Source organism: Rhinoraja longicauda, chromosome 17 (genome assembly GCF_053455715.1).
Source record: "Rhinoraja longicauda isolate Sanriku21f chromosome 17, sRhiLon1.1, whole genome shotgun sequence".
NCBI lineage: Eukaryota > Metazoa > Chordata > Chondrichthyes > Rajiformes > Arhynchobatidae > Rhinoraja > Rhinoraja longicauda.
Genome location: NC_135969.1, coordinates 44,476,499 through 44,500,299, shown reverse-complemented (window position 1 = coordinate 44,500,299; position 23,801 = coordinate 44,476,499). Strand labels below are relative to the sequence as shown.

Sequence of the window (23,801 nt, the reverse complement as noted above, 5' to 3'; positions counted from 1 at the left end):
TCCAGAGATGCTGCCTGACCCGCTGAGTTATTCCAGCACTCTGTGAAACGTCACCTATCCATGTTCTCCAGAGATGCTGCCTGACCCGCTGAGTTACTCCAGCACTCTGTGAAACGTCACCTATCCATGTTCACCAGAGATGCTGCCTGATCCACTGAGTTACTCCAGCATTTTGTGTCTATCTCCAGCATCTGCAGTTCCTTCCTACACAATAAGTCACTGACTGGACTGAGGGAATGGATTTAAACTGAACTGTGCATGATCTATTCATTAGCTACGAAACGTGCAAACATATTCTCTGAGTACATATCTGTCTCCTTGATTAGCCAATGCACATCTAAGATTGAGAAATGGAAAATAAATTGTTCCAACCTGACCGATTCTCTTGCTGTCAAGAGTATATTTTTGGCACGAGCCTTTGGAAAAGCCTTTTAATTTGTAATGGGTCTCATACACAGCAGCCTTCAAATCTGGGCTCCACAGTTAAAGGAAAGTCTTGTACTAGGTTTCAATGAATGCATTGTGCAAACGCTTGTGGTTCCATAATGCTTTATTCTGCCAGGGTCTGCTGAGAGTAGTAGCAAGGCCCTTTAATTGTCTGTGTACATATATATAGCTGTATGTAAAAGACTTGAAAGCTGTGATATATGTTCTGCATCTCAGTGACTGCACTGAGTAATTCTGTTCTCAGTCAATGTTCCGAGTCTTTGCCTCGGCACGGACGAACAGAGAGAACAGACCCAGCTCTACATTAGTTTAGTTTAGAGATACAGCGTGGAAACAGGCCCTTTTGACCTACCGGGTCCACGCCGACCAGCGATCCCCGCACATTAACACTATCCTAAACACACACTAGGGCCAATTTTTACATTTACCAAGCCAATTAACCTACAGACCTGCACGTCTTTGGAGTGTGGGAGGAAACCGAAGATCTCGGACAAAACCCACGAAGGTCACGGGGAGAACGTGCAAACTCCATACAGACAGCACCCGTAGTCGGGATGGAACCCGGGTCTCCGGCGCTGCATTCGCTGTAAGGCGGCAACTCTACCGCTGCGCCACCGTGCCGCCCTTGCCAGGAACGTGTTGTGTTCAATTGTACTTAAGAGTTTTACAATTGTTCCCGTCTTCCCCTCTGTTATCAGGCTTCTGAACGGCCCTTCCATAAGCTAGGGCACTGTCCGATTCACCTCTACCCCATTGCGGACTCTGGACTTTATCTGTGGAACTGATGTGCTACAATGCTGAGAACTATATTCCTCACTCTATATCTTCCCCTTTGCTCTACCTATTGGATTTGAGTTTGACTGGATTGGATTTATGCGTGGTATTATTTATGTGAATTGGTATCACATAATAGGTTTTCTCTGGGTGCTCCAGATTCCTCCCACACTCGAAAGACGTACAGGCATGTAGGCTAATTGGCTCGGTATAATCGTAAATCGTCCATTGTGTGTGTAGGATAGGTTACTGTCCAGGGGTGGCCACTGGTTGGCACGGACTCGGTGGGCCGAATGGCCCGTTTCTGCTGTGCAAGTCAAAAGTCAAAATGTTGAAGGAGGCACAAAGAACTGCAGATGCTGGAAACACAAAGTACTGGAATAACTCAGTGGGTCAGGCAGTAGCTCTGGAGGGAACGGATCGGCAGTACTTTGCTTTCAGTTCATGACCCTTCTTCAGACTTTAAGTGTTGAAAGACTTAACATAGGACATAGAACATGTCCCTAGTGTGTGTAGGATAGTGTTAGTGTGCGGGGATCGCTGGTCGGCGCAGACTCAGTGGGCTAAAGGGCCTGTTTCTGCGCTGTATCTCTGAACTAAACTGTCCACCACATGGTTTCCCCAACTTGAGATCACTCCTTCCCTGGCCAACTGGGGCACCGTCCCCCCACCCCAGCTCTTCACCCCCCCCCCCCCACCCCCCTACTTTCAGTCTGAAGAAAGGTCCCACCCCAAACGTCACCCATTCCTTCTCTTAGAGATGCTGCCTGACCCACTGAGGTACTCCAGCACTCTGTGAAACGTCACCTATCCATGTTCTCCAGAGATGCTGCCTGACCCGTTGAGGTACTCCAGCACTCTGTGAAACGTCACCTATCCATGTTCTCCAGAGATGCTGCCTGACCCGTTGAGGTACTCCAGCACTCTGTGAAACGTCACCTATCCATGTTCTCCACAGATGCTGCCTGACCCGCTGAGTTACTCCAGTACTTTGTGTCTATCTTCGCTATAAACCAGCATCTGCAATTCCTAGTTTCTACGTTGTTCCTCTGAATGGTGCAGCTTTAATCTTTCGCTGGCCATTGCGATATTCCTTTTGGAGCTGAGCAGAGTTACAAACTGAAGACCAGTGCGATCAGATACGAGACTGTTTTGACGAAAATGTTCTGTTTCACTTCCAATGTTTTCACATTGAACCCTGATCAAGCATCAGAATACAGACCGATAGTTTTCAAGGTCTTTTTATGTGTTACTTTCCTTAAAGAGGGAGGGCGGTTGGTGTATATACACGGGTTCCATTGTACAGTGTTGCCGTACACAAGCAACATTAGACAGCCTTTAGACAGCTTCCCAGTCTGAGCCGTCACCTCTTGCACGACATTTTCTCAGCACCAGCATGTCACCATTTATATTCAATGTCATGGTTTCGCTTCAGTTTAGTTTAGTTTAGAGATACAGCGTGGAAACAGGCCCTTCGGCCCACCGGGTCCGCACCGACCAGCGAGTCCCGCACGATCCTACACACACTTGGGACAATTCACAATTATACCAAGGAAACCGGGGCACCCGGAGAAAACCCACGCAGGTCACGGGGAGAACGTGCAAACTCCCTACAGACGGCACCCCTAGTCGGGATGGAGTCAAGTCAAGTCAAGTCAAGTTTATTAGTCACATACACATACACGATGTGCAGTGAAATGAAAGTGGCAACACCTGCGGATTGTGCCAAAAAATTACAATTAAATTTACAATTAAAGCATATAAATTAAAGTTAATACAGAAAAGAAAAATTTAGTCCCTGGAGTTATAATAATTAACAGTCCTGATGGCCTGTGGGAAGAAACTCCGTCTCATCCTCTCTGTTTTCACAGCGTGACAGCGGAGGCGTTTGCCTGACCGTAGCATCTGGAACAGTCCGTTGCTGGGGTGGTAGGGGTCCCTCATGATCTTGCTTGCTCTGGATCTGCACCTCCTGATGTATAGGTCCTGCAGGGGGACGAGTGTAGTTCCCATGGTGTGTTCTGCCAAACCCGGGTCTCTGGCGTTGTGAGGCAGCAGCTCTACCCGCTGCGCCACCGTGCCACATTGGAGATACAGCATGAAAGCAGGCCCTTCAGCTTCAATCATCGATCACCATTCACAATAGTTCTGTTATCCCTCTTTCCCACATCATATGGGGGGAATTTACAGAGGCCAATTAAAAAGCAACAGAGAGTTGCTGCCTCACAGCGTCAGAGACCCAGGTTCCATCCTGACTACAGGTGCTGTCTGTACGGAGTTTATCTCCCCATGCTGCTATGAACCGGTCCTGCTGAGTCGGATGGTCACATCGCACAGTGAACCGGCACAGATCTACTTGCACTTTATTCTGTTTTAAAACTGCTCCAATTTGTTTCATTGGGTTGTTTAAATTAATACTGACTAGCTAATTAATTTATTGCATCGTATGGGAGGCACATTCCCAATCTCGTTGTACCCCTGTACAATGACAATAAAGATATATTGTGTTGTATTATATTGTATTTCTCGTTTCCCATTTCTCTAACTATATGTATATATAGTGCGGATAGACACAAAATGCTGGAGTAACTCAGCGGGACAGCCAGCATCTCCGGAGAGAAGGAATGGGTGACGTTTCGGGTCGAGACCCTTCTTCAGAATGAGAGTCAGGGGAAAAGGAAACGAGGGGTGTAGAGAGATAAAGAACAACGAATGAAAGAAATGCATAAAAGTAGCGATGATAATTGGTATTGGTGTGGGTAGAGTTCCAGCTACTGGCAGTGCCGTCAGTCTATGTCAGTGGATCTGCGACCGACAGGCCACTCACAATTGTAAAATACATCCGTCATGTCTCGGCCTCGTGATGTGCGGTAAAAGGTTGACACGGCAGGGTTGCCAATCCACCAATCCACCAGATGCCAGACCACTCAAACACAAACACTGTCTGTACCATGGAGTCATTCCCCTGCAGAGCCTGCAGGACGTTCCGTGCTGACCACTGCCCGATGGACTTGTGGTCAATGGTCTTGGTTCGGAAGAACCTTTCCACCAGCGACAGATGGTGCAGCAATGTCCAGCTGACTGGCACATTGCGTGGCATCCACGCCAGGCCCATCCTTCGCAACACCGGGGACAGGTAGAACCTCAGCAGGTAGTGGCACTTGGTGCCCACATGCCTTGGCTCCACACTCCGCCTGATGCAGCCACACACGAAGGTGGCCATCAGGATGAGGGCGACGTTGGGCACACTTTTACCCCCGTTGTCTGCCAATCCACCAGATGCCAGACCAGGGAGCAGATGCTCTGGACAGCTCAACAATCTACCCTGTCCTCAGCTGTAACTCCCATCTCTCCCGACCATCTCAAGGGTACAACCTTTCAGCCGCAGCGAGTCTTAAATCACACTTCACGGCAATCGGAAGCCTTGCCTGGTCTGCCTCGCATGTGTGCTGCCGAAAGAAGAGAAGTGAGACCAAGCAATGACACTGCGGTGTTTTATTCTGCACTGGCCCAGAGAAATATTGTCTTTGGTTCCGAGCCAGTGGAAGCCCAGTTTGACCTGGCTCGGAAACAGATAAGTTATGGAAATATCTGCCTCCCCTTCTGGGGCAGGAGAAGCTGAAAAGTGCAAGACATTTTACATCCATTATCTGCACCTCCTGACAAGATTTTTTGTTTTTTTAGATTTAGAGATACAGCGCAGAAACAGGCCCTTCGGCCCACCGGGTCCGCGCCGCCCAGCGATCCCCGTACACTAACACTATCCTACACCCACTAGGGACAATTTTTACCTTTGCCCAGCCAATTAACCTACAAACCTGTACGTCTTTGGAGTGTGGGAGGAAACCGAAGATCTCGGAGAAAACCCACGCAGGTCACGGGGAGAACGTACAAACTCCGTACAGACAGCGCCCGTAGTCAGGATCGAACCTGAGTCTCCGGTGCTGCATTCGCTGTAAGGCGGCAACTCTACCGCTGCGCCACCGTGCCGAAACAAGCAGCAGCTTGGCAGAAGGCCAGCCCAAGAAAGCAGTTTGGTATCGCTGATCCCTGCCTCAGTGGAAGCCCTGGTGAAACTTCATCACCGCGTCATGGCTAGCATTTTGATGCCTTTTACGTGCTTTATCTCCAACAACAGACACAATGTTCTGTACAACACATTTTCCAGACAACAGGGCATTTAAAACGCCTACTGTGTCTCAGGCTTTGTGAGTCAAAGTGATAATTCAGCGTGCAAATGAAAAAATGTGACCATCTGTGGCGAATGAAACATGTAATTTAAGTTAATACGGCAAAGGGGAATATAAATTTTATTCACTTTAAAGGGTGCTGAAATTTACAGTTAGGACAGATAGAATGTTGTGCCTACGGTCGCCAATTGTCCCGTATTAGCCGGGACATCCCGAATATTGGGCTAAATTGGTCTGTCCCGTACGGGACCGCCCTTGTCCCGTATTAGGCCCGCGGGCCGCTGTAGTCCGGGACAGTGTAGGCTAACGGAGTGTGTTTGGGGAGCGGGGCCGAGTGTGTTCGCCTAACGGAGGTTGCGTAGCAACCCGCCTCCCAGCCCGGGCGGTCGCCATTGGTGGAGTGGGAGCACGTGGCCGCTGGATGGGTGAGGTCACGTGGGGCGCGGGGCGGTGACGTCACCTCGTCCCATATTTGGGAGTGAGATAGTTGGCAACCCCTAGTTGTACCCATCAACGATCCAGATACCTGCCCCACAGCAAAGGTCTCGACTGGTGGATCTTTGGTGAAAGCAACTCACAGCAAAAGGCTCCTCCATGTACTTAATTGGTCATTGAAGGGCAAGAAGACGAGAAATGGTGATTATTAATGTAAGATCCAGCTCCACTAATATCAAACACTTTAAATGTTGAAGGAGACACAAGGAACCGCAGATGCTGGTGAACAAAAAAAGACACAAAGGTGCTGGAGTAACTCAGCGGGTCAGGCAGCATCTGTGGAGAACATAGACAGGTGACGTTTCACAGAGTGCTGGAGTAACTCAGCGGGACAGGCAGCATCTCTGGAGAGAAGGAATGGGTGACATTTCGGTTCGAGACCCTGCTTCAGTCTGAAGAAACGTCACCCATCCCTTCTCTCCAGAGATGCTGCCTGTCCCGCTGAGTTACTCCAGCGTTTTGTGTCTATCTTCAGTTACAGTTTACAGTTTAGTTTATTGTCACGTGTACCGAGGTACAGTGAAATGTTGCGTGCTATCCAGTCAGCGGAAACGTCACCTATCCATGTTCCCCACAGATGCTGCCTGACCCGCTGAGTTACTCCAGCACTCTGTGAAACGTCACCTATCCGTGTTCTCCAGAGTTGCTGCCTGACCCGCTGAGTTACTCCAACACTGTGAAATGTCACCGATCCATGTTCTCCACAGATGCTGCCTGACCCGCTGAGCTCTCGGTCTGTTCACTCACTGAAGTATTGATCCCTTCCATCTGCTCCGTGAAACAACCTATTTCTGCACTCTGTTTCGCGGTGCTTGGCCAAGGCGGGGGTCTGTAATACCAGGGGTCAAGAACGTGAGGACGTTTGCAGTCAGAGTTTAGCTTAGTTTTCTTTAGTTTATTGTCACGTGTACCGAGGTACAGTGAAAAGCTTTTGTTGCGTGCTAACTAGTCAGCAGAAAGACAATACATGATGACAATCGAGCCATTCACAGTGTACAGATACTTGACAAGGGAATAATGTTTAGTGCAAGGTAAAGCCAGCAAAGTCCGATCAAAGATAGTCCGAGGGTCCCTGATGAGGCAGATGGTAATTCAGCACTGCTATCTAGATGTGGTTCATAAGTTCACGTGTTAGGACCATAATTAGGCCATTCGGCCTATCAAGTCTACTCTGCCATTCAATCATAGCTGATCTATCTCTCCCACCTAACCCCACTCTCCTGCCTTCTTCCCATAACCTCTGACACCCGCACTAATCAAGAATCTATCTATCTCTGTCTTAGAAATATCCACTGACTTGGCCTCCACAGCCTTCTGTGGCAAAGAATCCCACAGATTCACCACCCTCTGACTAAAGAAATTCCTGGGACGATTCAGTTGCCTGATAACAGCTGGGACAAGAAACTGTCGCTGAATCTGGAGTTGGGGTCTTGTATAGACGTTATTATAAACACCAAAGTGCTGGTGAAAGTCGCAGGATCTGTGGAGGGAGTAGACAGGCACGGTTTCGTGTCAGGACTCTTCTTATGACCGATAGTTAGATTTTTTTTTAGATTTTTAGATTTAGAGATACAGCGCAGAAACAGGCCCTTCGGCCCACCGGGTCCGCGCCGCCCAGCTATCCCCGCACACTAACACCATCCTACACCCACTAGGGACAATTGTTACATTTGCCCAGCCAATTAACCTACAAACCTGTACGTCTTTGGAGTGTGGGAGGAAACCGAAGATCTCGGAGAAAACCCACGCAGGTCACGGGGAGAACGTACAAACTCTGTACAGTACGGCGCCCGTAGTCGGGATGGAACCCGGGTCTCCGGCGCTGCATTCGCTGTAAGGCAGCAACTCTACCGCTGCGCCACCATGCCGCCCTTACTATGAGTTTGTTACAATTTGTAAAGGAAAACCGTGAAGTAGATGTTGAGAAACAACAATACTGCAGATGCTGGAAACCTGGAATAAAATCAAAAGCTGGGAAATGCTCAGCACATCCAGTAACATTTTGATAAAAGGTCGTCCACCTGAATTATTAATTATTTCTGCACGGAGAACAACTGATAAAATAAAGAACTGGAGTTGAGAGTAAGTGTCAGGTCGAGTAGAGTAGGAGGACTCTAAAGTGAGAGTGGTGGCGCGGCGGTAGAGTTGCTGCCTTACTGCTGATAGTTTGAAGGGTCATTTGTCTTCATTTAATCGCAGGTCACTAGCCTGCATCCTTTGAGGACTGTTTCACGCGGTATGACCTCTGGCATTATTCCATCAGCCACTGACTTCACTGTAGACTTTGGAGATACAGCCCGGAAACCGGCCCTTCGGCCCATCAAGTCTGCACCGATACTAAAACTATCCTACAAACCTGTGACAATTTACAATATTACTGAAGCCAATGAACCCGCAAACCAGCACGTCTTTGGAGTGCGGGAGGAAACCGGAGCGCCCGGAGAAAACCCCACGCAGGTCACGGGGAGAGCGGACAAACTCCGTACAGACAGCACCCTTAGTCGGGATGGAACCCGGGTCTCCGGCGCTGTGAGGCAGCAACTCTACCGCTGCGCCACCATGCCGCCCACTGATGTTGATTGTTGGTCGTGAGAAGATGATGTTTGGTTTGACGCTGCGCCCTATGTAAGGAAGCATCAATGTGGAGATGGAACCACTGACACCAGTGGCTGGGCGGAACCTCACACTGTTAAATTCACCTCCTGCAAGAATAAACCCTGCAGCTTGGCTTTCTGCATCAGTTTCCAAAATGCACAGTATTTTGCTTCTTGGAAAGAATATTGTAGTGTATAGAAAACTTTGTGTCTCTTTATATGTCTGCTACATTTGAGTGCTTGGATTTTCAACAACCAGGTCTTTCTCCTGTTGGTTTCTATGCAAGGCTGTTCTGCTGCGAGTTTAATTGGGATTTATTTTTCGTTACTGTTTGTAGTTTTTGCATTCCCTGCCCCCAATAATATTACAACTGTTATTCTGTGCATTACACCACACAAGTCCCACCATTGTGCATTCTCCATTAGGCTACCAGCAATGTTATCCTGGATTATGGAAAATATACACAACCTTTTTAAAACATGAAAATTCATGGAGCCTTCAAAAGGAGAGCAATTTAATCAGTGTACTACTCAGAACCACACAGCACATCAGTGAAGATATTGAGCATTCTTTTTTGAAGGAGGGTCTCGACCCGAAACGTCACCCATTCCTTCTCTCCAGAGATGCTGCCTGACCCGCTGAGTTACTCTAGCACTCTGTGAAACGTCACCTATCCATGTTCTCCAGAGATGCTGCCTGACCCGCTGAGTTACTCCAGCACTCTGTGAAACGTCACCTATCCATGTTCTCCAGAGAAGCTGCCTGACCCGCTGAGTTACTCCAGCACTCTGTGAAACGTCACCTATCCATGTTCTCCACAGATGCTGCCTGACCCGCTGAGTTACTCCAGCACTCTGTGAAACGTCACCTATCCATGTTCTCCACAGATGCTGCCTGACCCGCTGAGTTACTCCAGCACTCTGTGAAACGTCACCTATCCATGTTCTCCACAGATGCTGCCTGACCCGCTGAGTTACTCCAGCACTCTGTGTCTGCCTTCGGTTTAAGCCAGCGTCTGCAGTTGCTCTCTGCACACACCAGGTTTACACCATTGGGTTGTGAGCTACCCCAGAGGACTACAAGGTGATGCTCCTCCAGTTTCAGTGTACAAATGTTCTGATGAACTGTATACTCCAAACTCCAAAGGCGGCACGGTGGCGCAGCGGTAGAGTTGCTGCCTTACAGCGGCAGAGACCGGGTTCCATCCCGACTACGGGCTCCGTCTGTACGGAGTTTGTACGTTCTCCCCGTGACCTGCGGGGGTTTTCTCCGAGATCTTCGGTTTCCTCCCGCACTCCAAAGACGTGCAGGTTTGTAGGTTAATTGGTCTGGTATAAATGTGAAATTGTCCCTGGTGTGTGTAGGATAGTGTTAATGTGCGGGGATCGCTGGTCGGCATGGACCTGGTGGGCTGAAGGGTCTGTTTCCGCGCTGTGTCTCTAAACGAAAACTCTAATCGGCAATCTTACTTTACCGTGTAAATATATAAAAGTAAAGAGTCCAGAAGAGATGGGCCAGGTCCCTGGTGCAGCAGTTTGTGGAGTTGTCAACAGGTGAAGGATGTGAACGCTTCCTCAGGGGGCCGGGGCCTGGAGCTCAAACAATGGGCCACTCGCTGCACAACATCACACTGCCCTTCCTTTCCCTAAGTATAGGTTTCATGTCGACTCTATTCTTAACACTGTCGACCTCCTTCCACAAGTCAATACCTGGTCAGGACATTATTACCCAACCGGAAATTAAGGGGATCAAGAAGTATTCTAAACTCTTTACTGTAGAGATACAGCGTGGAAACAGGCCCTTCGGCCCACCGAGTCCGTGCCGACCAGCGATCCCCCACCACTATCCTACACACACACTGCGGACAATTTTACAATTTTACCGAAACCCAATTAACCTACAAACCTGTACATCTTTGAAGTGTGGGAGTAAACTGGAGCACCCGGAGAAAACCCACGCAGGTCATCGGGAGAACGTACAAACTCAGTACAGACAGCATCCGTAGTCAGGATGGAACCCGGGTCTCTGGCGCTGTGAGGCAGCAACTCTACCGCTGCACCACCGTGCCACCCACTATATGTACTTCTACTCTACTCTTTGGAGTGTGGGAGGAAACCGAAGATCTCGGAGAAAACCCACGCGGTCACAGGGAGAACGAACAAACTCCGTACAGACAGCACCCGTAGTCGGGATCGAACCCTTTTGCTAAAGTCAGTCCGTGCTGTTTGCCAGAGTGTCTGGGTTCGTAATGGCCACCTCTTCATGGTGATCAGTGACTCCAGCCTCATGCAGAGCTACAATAGGTGGGCTGTGCTGTGGTCTCGGGCAATGACTGATGGAAAACCTCAGGCCCCTGTGTTGAGGAGGAAGTCAGCCTGTTCCTGTCTGAATGAATCTTTTGTTTTTGATACAATGCTTATGATTCAGCGCTAATTGTTTGGGAGCAGCGTCAGGGCTGAACAATGCGTTTTAAGAAACAGCTCAGCAAGGAGCATTAAACGCACTATGTATAGATTACACAGCCACACTGCACCACATTGTTAAGAATAGCAACACAGCTCTGCAAACACCCTACTGCACTTGCAGAATGAGCAGGCAAAATGCTGCAGTAACTCAGCGGGTCAGGCAGCATCTCTGGATTGAAGGAATGGGTGACGTTTGGGGTCGAGACCCTTCTTCAGACAAAGTCCTGCCCCCTCCCCTGACATCAGTCTGAAGAAGGGTCTCGACCTGAAACGTCACCCACTCCTTCAATCCACAGATGCTGCCTGACCCGCTGAGTTACTCCAGCACTCTGTGAAACGTCACCTATCCATGTTCTCCACAGATGCTGCCTGACCCGCTGAGTTACTCCAGCATTTTGTGTCTGGGCAATGGTGCATGAATAGGCGCGGCGCGGTGGCGCAGCGGTAGAGTTGCTGCCTCACGGCGCCAGAGACCCGGGTTCGATATTGACCACGGGTGCTGTCTGTGTGGAGTTTGCACGTTCTCCCTGTGACCACGTGGGTTTCCTCCGGGTGCTCCGGTTTCCCCACCACATCGAAAAAACATTCAAGTTTGTTGGGTAATTAACCTCTGTAAAATGGCATTGTATTTGTAAGAATTTCATTCTTCTGTCTGGGACATACACAAATCAGCCAAAACATTATGACCTGACGTGCCAAAACATTATGACCACCTGCCTAATATGCTGTTGGTCCTCCGTGTGCAGCCCCATACGCAGCAGGGTGCGATGCACTGTGTATTGTGACACATTCCTCCCGTGACCACCATTAACATTTTCTGTGACTTGTACCACAGTCGACCTTCTGTCGGTTCGGACCAGACGGGATAGCCTTCGTTGCCCTCGCGCATCGATGAGCCTTGGGCGCCCAACACCCTGTCTGTCGCCGGTTTGTGGTTTGTCCCTCCTCGGACCACTGTCGGTAGGTACTCACCACTGCTGACCGGGAGCACCCCACAAGCCTTGCCGTTTCAGAGATGCTCTGACCCAGTCGTCTGGCCATAACAATTTGGCCCTTGTCAAAGTCGCTCAGGTCTTTACTCCTGCCCATTTCTCCTGCATCCAACACATCAACTTCAAGAACTGACTGTTCACTTGCTGCCTAATATATCCCACCCCTTGACAGGTGCCATTGTAACAAGATGTGCCAAGCTTGTATTCACTGGAGTTTAGAAGGATGAGAGGGGATCTTATAGAAACATGTAAATTATAAAAGGACTGAACAAGCTAGAAAAATGCAGGAAAAATGTTCCCAATGTTGGGCGAGTCCAGAACCAGGTGCCACAGTCTAAGAATAAAGGGGAGCCCATTTAAAACTGAGGTGAGAAGGAACTTTTTCACCCAGAGAGTTGTGAATTTGTGGAATTCTCTGCCACAGAGGGCAGTGGAGGCCAAATCACTGGATGGATTTAAGAGAGAGTTAGATAGAGCTCTAGGGGCTAGTGGAATCAAGGGATATGGGGAGAAGGCAGGCACGGGTTACTGATTGTGGATGATCAGCTATGATCACAATGAATGGCGGTGTTGGCCCAAAGGGCCGAATTGGCTCCTCCTGCACCTATTTTCTATGTTTCTACGTTTCAAAGATAATCAATGTTATTCACTTCTCTTGTCAGTGGTCATAATGTTTTGGCTGATAATAATACACTCTTGACTCTAGTGTGTACGGAGGGGATGAGAAAGTGGGATAACATGGAACTAGTGTGAACAGGTGAAGCATGGTCAGCATGGACTCGGTGGGCCGAAGGGCCTGTTCCCGTGGTACGCTAAAGCTAAACTTTTATTGAATGGCGGACATGCCTCATGGGAATCTGTGGTTGCTATTTCTGTTTTAAATATTGAAAACAGCCAACAGCTCTCCAAAATGGAGCAGAAATGAACCGAGTTGATGCAAACGAAGATCTACGTGACTTGGCCACGAATGGGAACAGATAGAGAGATGACACCCACGTAACATCACAGAAACCTTTGCCACTCAGATACCATCAACGGTGTGAGCAGGAAGCTGGTCGACTCAAAGCCGCAGAAATAAATTTCCCACCGCCTGGGTGGCTGCTGTTTAAAGCAGAGGCAGCATTTCACCCACATCTCCAGGAAAGCCCCTGCGTGACAGCATATAACCGCCCCACCTCACGTTCTCACGAGAGGCGAATGTTTCCTCTTTAGATCCTAGCCGGTTGTAATAGTGTTCAAGCCATGGGGCGGCGGGTAGAGCTGCTGCCTCACAGCACCAGGGACCCGGGTTCCATCCTGACCACGGGTGCTGTCTGCGTGGAGTTTGTACGTTCTTCCTGTGACCCGCACGGGTCTTCTCCGGGTGCTCCGGTTCCTTAGACGTACAGCTATGGACGTCTCCAAAGATGGGGCATCTTGGACAGCATGAAGTAGTTGGGCCGAAGGGCCCGTTCCCATGCTAAGCTAAAACTAAACCTTTATTGAATGGTGGTTCTGGCTCATGGGAATCTGTGGCTGCTATTTCTGTTTTCAATATTGAAAACAGCCATTAAATTACCCAGAGTTGGGGAATCAAGGACCAGAGGACATAGGTTCAAGGTGAAGGGGAAAAGATTTAATAGGAATCTGAGGGGTAACTTTTTCACACAGAGGGTGGTGGGTGTATGGAACAAGCTGCCAGAGGAGGTAGTTGAGGCTGGGACTATCCCATTGTTTCAGAAACAGTTGGACAGGTACATGGATAGGACAGGTTTGGAGGAATATGGACCAAGTGCAGACAGGTGTGACTAGTGTAGCTGGGACATTGTTGGCCGGTGTGGGTGAGTTGGGCCACGGATGCTGACTGACCCGCTGAGTTCCTCCAGCACTTTGTGCTTTGTTCAGGATTCCAGACTCGGTCCATATACCCGCCACCCTCTGTCTGACAATGTTGCTCCACTCAGCTTCCTCCAGTTGCCCCTCAGATTCCAACTTCCATTGAAAGAAGGTTTGTGTAGGAATGAACTGGTTCAAACCGAAGGCAGACACAAAAAGCTGGAGTAACACAACGGGACAGGCAACACCTCTGGAGAACATGGATTGGTGACGTTTCAGATCGAGGCCCTTCTTCAGACTGAGAGTCACGGGACCTGACTCAGTAGGCAATAGACATAAGTCCCCTAACTCTCAGTCTGAAGAAGGGTCTCAACCCGAAATGTCACCTATTCCTGTTCTCCAGAGATGCTGCCTGACCCACTGAGTTACTCCAGCACTCTGTGAAACGTCACCTATCCACCTTCTCCAGAGATGCTGCCTGACCTGCTGAGTTACTCCAGCACTCTGTGAAACGTCACCTATCCATGTTCCCCACAGATGCTGCCTGACCCGCTGAGTGACTCCAGCTTTTTGTATCTGTCTTTGAAACAGAAAGTTGCTTTGGTCTGAGGTCCAGCTTTGACTCCAGCCCATGCTGATGGGTGAATGTTTCCTCTGTCTGCTGACTGTTGCCAATATTCAGCGAAGACTCACCAATATTCGGCCGTAACAAGTTACAAGACCATAATTAGGGCGGCACGGTGGCGCAGCGCTAGAGTTGCTGCCTTACAGTGAATGCAGCGCCGGAGACCCGGGTTCCATCCCGACTATGGGTGCTGTCTGTACGGAGTTTGTACATTCTCCCCGTGACCTCCTAAGACGTACAGGTTTACAGGTTAATTGACTTGTTAAATGTAAAAAGAAAAATTGTCCCTAGTGGGTATAGGATGGTGTTAATGTGCGGGGATCGCTGGTCGGCACGGACCCGGTGGGCCGAAGGGCCTGTTTCCGCGCTGTATCCCTAAACTAAACTAAACTAGACTAAACTAAAATTCACAGGATTGCTCACAGTGCAAGTATTCTCTACAAAGCCGTTATAATGACCAGCGAGGGAAGGATTTAATGGGACCACGGGGGATTCTGTTTCCAGCCGAGGGCAAGCACAAGGACCACCTCACGCACAGTGTGACCCCCCCTCCCTCTCCCATTCATCATCGCCCTGCGTTAACATTGAGTCCACTTATGCAGCAATCAAACTGGAGAATGGGAGCGGATTAAATCATACTGCCGCTATGAACAACAAACAATGCTGTCGTTTTATGCGCCACGTTAAAGTAAATTCAGGAACACGTTCAGGAAACCACAGCTGCAAAGAGTGCAGAGCCTATGCCATTAATCTGGAAAGGGCGCAGAGAAGATTTACGAGGATGTTGCCATGACTCGACCTGAGCTATATGGGAGAGGTTGATCAGGCCAGGACTGTTCCTTGGAGCGCAGGAGGACGAGGGGTGATCTTATAGAGGTGTACAAAATCATGAAAGGAATAGATTGGATCGATGCACAGAGTCTCTTGCCCAGAGTAGGGGAATCGAGGACCAGAGGACATGAGTTTAAGATGGGGGGGGAGAGATTTAATAGGAAACTGAGGGGTACCTTTATCGTGCAAAGGGTGGTGGGTGTATGGAACGAGCTGCCGGAGGAGGTAGTTAAGGCAGGGACTATTGCAACGTTTAAGAAACATTTAGACAGTGCTTGGAATGGACAGGTTTGGAATATGGGCACAACACAGGCAGGTGGGACTAGTGTAGATGGGACATGTTGGCCGGTGAGGGCAAGTTGGGCCGAAGGGCCTGTTTCCATGCTATAAGACTTGATGACTCTATGGGCAAGCTAGGACTTTATTCCTTGGAGTGCAGTAGGCTGAGGTGTGTAAAATCATGAGGTGGAATTGATAGGGTGAGGGGAGGGGAGGGGAATCAAGACACAGAGGACAGATATTTCATGTGAGAGGGGAAAGATTTAAAAGGAGCCTGAGGGGTTACATTTTCTCTCAGAGGGAGGTGGGTATATAGAAGAAGTTCCCAAAGGAGGCAGGTTCTACTGCATAGTTTAAAAGGCACTTGGACAAGTACATGGAATGGAAAGGATTAAAAGGATAGAAACATCGAAAATGTAAAGACAGACGGAGGGATATGGGTGGAAAGAGAACGGGAGGAGGGAAAAGAGAGGAGAAAATGTGTTCTATGGAATGGGAATCTGAAAATAACACCACATAGAAACATAAACAATAGGTGCAGGAGGAGGCCATTTGGCCCTTCGAGCCAGCACCGCCATTCATTGTGACCATGGCTGATCATCCACAATCAGTAACCCGTGCCTGCCTTCTCCCCATATCCCTTGATTCCACTAGCCCCTAGAGCTCTATCTAACTCTCTTTTAAATTCATCCAGTGAATTGGCCTCCACTGCCCTCTGTGGCAGAGAATTCCACAAATTCACAAATTCACAAAAAATTCTGGACTTCCTCCAACCTTGGGACTGCATCGAGCTTGTCCATTCCTTTTATAATGTTATACTTTTCTATAAGATCCCCTCTCATCCTTCTAAATTCCAGTGAATAAAGGCCAAATGTGGGCAATTAGGGCTGCTAGCTTAGATGGGGCATCTTGGGCAGTATGAAGGAGGTGGGCCGAAGGGCCCGTTCCCATGCTAAGCTAAAACTAAACTTTTATTGAAGGTATAAGAAAATAACTGCAGATGCTGGTACAAATCGAAGGTATTTATTCACAAAATGCTGGAGTAACTCAGCAGGTCAGGCAGCATCTTAGGAGAGAAGGAATGGGTGACATTTCGGGTCGAGACCCTTCTTCAGTCTGAAGAAGGGTCTCGACCCGAAACATCACCCATTCCATCTCTCCTGAGATGCTGCCTGACCTGCTGAGTTACTCCAGCATTTTGTGAATAAAAAACTTTTATTGAATGGTGGTTCTGGCTCATGGGAATCTGTGGCTGCTATTTCTGTTTTCAATATTGAAAACAGCCATTAAATTACCCAGAGTAGAGGAATCGAGGACCAGAGGACATAGGTTTAAGGTGAAGGGGAAAAGATTTAATAGGAATCCGAGGGGTAACTTTCACACACAGAGGGTGGTGGGTGTATGGAACAAGCTGCCAGAGGAGGTAGTTGAGGCTGGGAGTACTGTGTGCAGTTTTGGTCTCCAAATTTGAGGAAGTATATTCTTGCTATTGAGGGCGTGCAGCGTAGGTTCATTAGGTTAATTCCCGGAATGGCGGGACTGTCGTATGTTGAAAGGCTGGAGCGATTGGGCTTGTATACACTGGAATTTAGAAGGATGAGGGGGGATCTTATTGAAACATATAAGATAATTAGGGGATTGGACACATTAGAGGCAGGAAACATGTTCCCAATGTTGGGGGAGTCCAGAACAAGGGGCCACAGTTTAAGAATAAGGGGTAGGCCATTTAGAACGGAGATGAGGAAGAACTTTTTCAGTCAGAGAGTGGTGAAGGTGTGGAATTCTCTGCCTCAGAAGGCAGTGGAGGCCAGTTCGTTGGATGCTTTCAAGAGAGAGCTGGATAGAGCTCTTAAGGATAGCGGAGTGAGGGGGTATGGGGAGAAGGCAGGAACGGGGTACTGATTGAGAGTGATCAGCCATTATCGCATTGAATGGCGGTGCTGGCTCGAAGGGCTGAATGGCCTACTCCTGCACCTATTGTCTATTGTCTATTGTCTATTGACTATCCCATTGTTTCAGAAACAGTTGGACAGGTACATGGATAGGACAGGTTTGGAGGAATATGGACCAAGTGCAGGCAAGTGGGACTAGTGTAGCTGGGACATGTTGGCTGGTGTGGGAGAGTTGGGCCGAAGGGCCTGTTTCCACACTGTATCACTCTGTGACTCTCTATGATCTAAATTACATTTCAAAAACAGAGCACATGATGGAGGTACATTTATGGGCATCCTCTAAAAAGGAGCATGGGAATAGATACAGTAGATCACACCCACATAACATCACGGAAACCTTTGCCACTCAGATATAGGTCAATGGTGTAAGTGCGATGTGGGTAGGAAGCTGGTCGACTCAAAGTGAGTCTGCGGCATGCTTAGGGCCAGAGTTCATGAATGAATACGTTTATTGGCCAAGTATGTACACGTACAAGGAATGTGCCTTGGTGCCTTGGTGCTCCGCTCGCAAGTAACAACACGAACATACCAGTAAACAATTAAGAATAAAGCATAAAGCATTAAAACATTCAGAATACAACATTGCGGTTTAAACGTGTGAGTGAAATAAACCAGAGCAAAAAGAGACTACAGACTTTAGGTTATTGAGTAGAGCTACTACATTCCAAGATGGCTGTGCCGCCGTGCGGCTGAGGCTCGCTGGCAGTCTGTTTGTCCTTTTTCTTTTTTTGTCTCTGTGTTAGTGTTAGATATGTGTAGTAGTTTATTTTTAGCTGTGTATATGTGAGGGGTGGTGGAGGGGGGGGTGGGGGAAACCTTTCTTTTTTTTTTAAACCTCTCCCTCGAGGTGCGGCTCGGCCATGGGACTTTCCATCGCCCGGCGCGGCTCGGCCACGGGGCCTTCCATCGCCCGGCACGGCTCGGCCGCAGGACATTCCATCTCCTCGCGAGTCGGTCGCCTCGGCAGAAGTCGAACAATCAGTCCGTGGGAGAAGCATGGGGGAAGAGAGAATAAATGTTCTTGCCTTCCATCACAATGAGGGGGTGTCTGGAGGAGTCACTGTGATGGATGTTTGTGTTAAAATTGTGTGTCTTGTGTCTTTTGCTCTGTACTGTTGTGGCTGCGTGGCAAATGCTTTTCATTCAATTCATTTTGAATGACAATAAAGGTAATTCAGAATTCAGATTCAGATTCAGAATTCAGAACAAAGCTGTTTTTGTGTCTGGCTGTGGCTGCTTTGACCGTTCGGAGTTGCCTTCCACAACTCCCCAGGGCATCTCCCCCTCTCCTCCCATGAAGATTCCTTCACACAACGAGCTCTTCAACTTGGTTCCATTGTTTGACAAATCAATTATTACTCATAGGTTCAAATACTCTGGTGTATATCACCACGACAGTCCAGTGAGCACCATAACCATTGTTTAAAAAGCATTGCAGATGGAAACCGAGAAGATTCAATATTAGTCATTTATAGGGATTTTACTGGATTCCCCACAGAGAAATAGGACGTATTATTGTTGTTTAGTTTAGAGATACAGCACGGAAAACAGGCCCATCGGCCCACCGAGTCTGCACCAACCAGCGATCCCCACACATTAACACTATCCTACACACACTCTGGACAGTTTACAATTACACCAAGCCGATTTACCTACATACCTGTATGTCTTTGGAGCGTGGGAGGAAACTGAAGATCTCGTAAAAAAACTCACGGGGAGAACATACAAATTCCGTACAGACAGCGCCCGTAGTCAGGATCGAACCCGGGTCTCTGGCGCTGCAAGCACTGTAAGGCAGTAACTCTACCGCTGAGCCACCGTGCCGCCCTGTTCAGCACTGTCAAGACCAAATGTCGGTAGGGGAGTCTAGGACCAGAGGTCACAGCCTCAGAATTAAAGGACGTTCCTTTAGGAAGGAGGTGAGGAGGAATTACTTTAGTCAGAAGGTGGTGAATCTGTGGAATTCTTTGCCACAGACGGCTGTGGAGGCCACAAGTCAGTGGATATTCATAAGGCAGAGATAGACAATAGACAATAGACAATAGACAATAGGTGCAGGAGTAGGCCATTCAGCCCTTCGAGCCAGCACCGCTATTCAATGCGATCATGGCTGATCACTCTCAATCAGTACCCCGTTCCTGCCTTCTCCCCATACCCCCTCACTCCGCTGTCCTTAAGAGCTCTATCCAGCTCTCTCTTGAAAGCATCCAACGAACTGGCCTCCACTGCCTTCTGAGGCAGAGAATTCCACACCTTCACCACTCTCTGACTGAAAAAGTTCTTCCTCATCTCCGTTCTAAATGGCCTACCCCTTATTCTTAAACTGTGGCCCCTTGTTCTGGACTCCCCCAACATTGGGAACATGTTTCCTGCCTCTAATGTGTCCAATCCCCTAATTATCTTATATGTTTCAATAAGATCCCCCCTCATCCTTCTAAATTCCAGTGTATACAAGCCTAATTGCTCCAGCCTTTCAACATACGACAGTCCCGCCATTCCGGGAATTAACCTAGTGAACCTACGCTGCACGCCCTCAATAGCAAGAATATCCTTCCTCAAATTTGGAGACCAAAACTGCACACAGTACTCCAGGTGCGGTCTCACCAGGGCCCGGTACAACTGTAGAAGGACCTCTTTGCTCCTATACTCAACTCCTTTTGTTACGAAGGCCAACATTCCATTGGCTTTCTTCACTGCCTGCTGTACCTGCATGCTTCCTTTCAGTGACTGATGCACTAGGACACCCAGATCTCGTTGAACATCCCCTCTTCCTAACTTGACACCATTCAGATAATAATCTGCCTTTCTATTCACTACTTCCAAAGTGAATAACCTCACACTTATCTACATTAAACTGCATCTGCCATGTATCCGCCCACTCACACAACCTGTCCAAGTCACCCTGCAGCCTTATTGCATCTTCCTCACAATTCACACTACCCCCCAGCTTAGTATCATCTGCAAATTTGCTAATGGTACTTTTAATCCCTTCATCTGTCATTAATGTATATCGTAAATAGCTGGGGTACCAGCACCGAACCTTGCGGTACCCCACTGGTCACTGCCTGCCATTCCGAAAGGGACCCATTTATCCCCACTCTTTGCTTTCTGTCTGTCAACTAATTTTCTATCCATGTCAGTACCCTACCCCCAATACCATGTGCTCTAATTTTGCCCACTAATCTCCTATGTGGGACCTTGTCGAAGGCTTTCTGAAAGTCGAGGTACACCACATCCACCGACTCTCCCCTGTCCATTTTCCTAGTTACATCCTCAAAAAATTCCAGATTAGTCAAGCATGATTTCCCCTTCGTAAATCCATGCTGACTCGGAACGATCCTGTTACTGCGATCCAAATGCTCAGCAATTTCGTCTTTTATAATTGACTCCAGCATCTTCATTAGTGCGGGTGTCAGAGGTTATGGGGAGAAGGCAGGAGAATGGGGTTAGGAGGGAGAGATAGATCAGCCATGATTGAATGGCGGAGTAGACTCGATGGGCCGAATGATCTAATTCTGCTCCTACCACTTATTAACCTATCGCACAAACACTCCACACTCACCCCTGTGAGGAGCAACAGGCAGAGAAAGGTTTACCAAGGATAGAGACCAGTGAGGGCAGACACAAGATGCTGGAGTAACTCAGCGGGTCAGGCAGCATCTCAGGAGAGAAGGTCAGCAGGTCACCCATTCCTTCTCTCCTGAGATGCTGCCTGACCCGCTGAGTTACTCCAGCATTTTGTGAATAAATACCTTCGGTCTGTACGGAGTTTGTACATTCTCCCCGTGACCTGCGTGGGTTTTCTCCGGGTTCTCCGGTTTCCTCCCACACCCCAAAGACGTACATGTTTGGTAGGTGAATTGGTTTGGTATAAACGTACAAATTGTCCCTAGTGGGTATAGAATAGTGTTAATGTGCGGGGATCGCTGGTCGGCGTAGACTCGGTGAGCCGAAGGGCCCGTTTCCGCCCTGTATCACTAAACTAAACGAAACTGAAGAGCTTTCCCTGTTCTCTACGACAGTGTGCCAATCTGGTCGGCATGGACAAAGTGCGCCAGAGATAACTCGGGCCAAGGTGGGCCCGTCAGGGGATGACCATTGCTAGTGTCTGTCCCACATGGCTACTCTCAGCGGCCAAGGAAGTTCCTCAGATCTCAGAGTAGAATCTGTTTACCATGGACACAGATAAAGACTGGGCTTTAACTCTGATGAAATCAGACAGCACCAGGCACCACAGACCAGTCCTGTTTAGTTTAGTTTAGTTTAGAGATACAGGGCAGAAACAGGGCAGAAACAGGCCCTTCGGCCCACCGGGTCCGCACCGACCCCGCACACTAACACTATCTTACACCCACTAGGGACAATTTTTACATTTACCAAGCCAATTAACCTACAAACCTGTTCGCCTTTGGAGTGTGGGAGGAAACCGAAGATCTCGGAGAAAACCCACGCGGGTCACGGGGAGAACGTACAAACTCCGTACAGACGGCGCCTGTAGTCAGGATTGAACCTGGGTCTCCGGCGCTGCATTCGCTGTAAGGCAGCAACTCTACCGCCGCATCACCGTGCCGCCCTCAAGTGAGAAGCTTACCCCTGAGCTCCCTCTTAAACCTCTCCCCTCTCACCACAAGCCTTTGTCCTTTGTACTTCAGCATTTTGTGAATAAATCAGTAAATGGATTTTCCATGCAATATCCACAAATCAAAAGGGTCCTCAACCAACCTACGTCATGGAACAACATCTCCCACATCCAACGGAGGGAGGTTCACCATCTCCCACATCCAACGGAGGGAGGTTCACCATCTCCAACATCCAGCAGAAGTTCAACATTCCCACATTCAATGAAAGTTCAACATTCCCACATTCAACGGAGGTTCACCATCTCCCACATCCAATGAAAGTTCAACATTCCCACATCCAATGAAAGTTCAACATCTTCCACATTCAACGGAAGTTCAACATCTTCCACATTCAACGGAAGTTCACTCTGAAACAAGTCCTGTCGGGATTCCGTTCCCGAGAACTATCACATAACCTAAACAGTTCTGCAGTTAAGAGGAACCCAATCACGAGTGGTCCATGAACGTCCTGGTGAATGCTTGGCCCACCAGTGTCCACGTGCAGAAAGATCACTGCCTTTGGTCATTTTGTTGGGTGCACATGGAAGCTCACCACAAGGCTTGCTTCACATTGAGACAACATTTAAAGGACATTTGCACAGGTACATGGATAGTAAAGGTCTCGTGTCAAACGCAGGCAGGTGGAACTAATGTAGATGGGGCATCTTGGTTGGCATTGGCAGGTTGGGCCACTGTGAGTCTATCCCATCACGTACAATGACAAATTCCACCACTCTGCTCATACATGGTTCAAGTTGCGGCCAACCTGCCCACCAGTGTTATCACCCTTTTTGTTTGCTTGGTCCGAGTAAGATCTGAAGAGATTTGGCTAATCAACTTAAAAATTATAACTCTGCTTACATTTCCATCGAGGCTGCACAGACTCAGTGAATCTTCATCTCTCTTCCTCTGCTTCCGTTTCTTCTGAAACAAAAAGAACAAACGAGGCCGGTCAGGCATGGATAATGACCTGTAACCAAGGCACCACAACACCGCACTGATGAGAGAAACAGAGTGAAGCTATTAAGTTAATGATCTTATAGTTTAGTTTAGAGATACAGCACAGAAACAAGCCCTTGTCCAACTCAGCGGGTCAGGCAGCATCTGTGGAGAACATGGATAGGTGACGTTTCACAGAGTGCTGGAGTAACTCAGCAGGTCAGGCAGCATCTGTGGAGAACATGGATAGGTGACGTTTCACAGAGTGCTGGAGTAACAGCGGGTCAGGCAGCATCTGTGGAGAACATGGATAGGTGACGTTTTGGGTCGAGCCCCTCTTCCGACTGGAGGGACACCTCTTCAGACTAGCATTCTGAGGAAGGTCCCGACCTGAAATGTCAACTATCCATGTTCTCCAGAGATGCTGCCTGACCCGCTGAGTTACTCCAGCACTCTGTGAAACGTCACCTATCCATGTTCTCCACAGATGCTGCCTGACCCTCTGAGTTACTCCAGCATTCTGTGTCCCTGTTCAGATAGGTACTTGATGATCAGTGCAGACTAATTGGGTCAAAGGGCCTGTTTCCATGTTGTGTGTCTCTCACTTGCCTCTGCAAAAAAATAGTAATTGAAGCTGCAGTTTTGAGTGTAGTTTTGACTGTGATAGAAAACGGTCGCCACAGTTGTGGTTACAGAACGAAGCGAGCATGGAAATAAATGTAAAAAACAGGACAAAGGTGACAGGGATGCAATGAAGGAAATGACTGAACTCAAAAGTAGATG

At 48.5% G+C, this 23,801-nt stretch overlaps 1 protein-coding gene across 1 annotated transcript in view; it reads right to left on the bottom strand.

The window, feature by feature from the left end:
* The window catches only part of arhgef3 (Rho guanine nucleotide exchange factor (GEF) 3), a 97,572-nt gene that overhangs the window by 67,024 nt on the left and 6,747 nt on the right, over window positions 1-23,801 (bottom strand). The window contains exon 2 of the mRNA XM_078414607.1: window positions 22,941-23,003. Coding sequence (XP_078270733.1) covers window positions 22,941-23,003 — 63 coding nt within the window. The remainder of the gene's footprint in view (window positions 1-22,940; window positions 23,004-23,801) is intronic.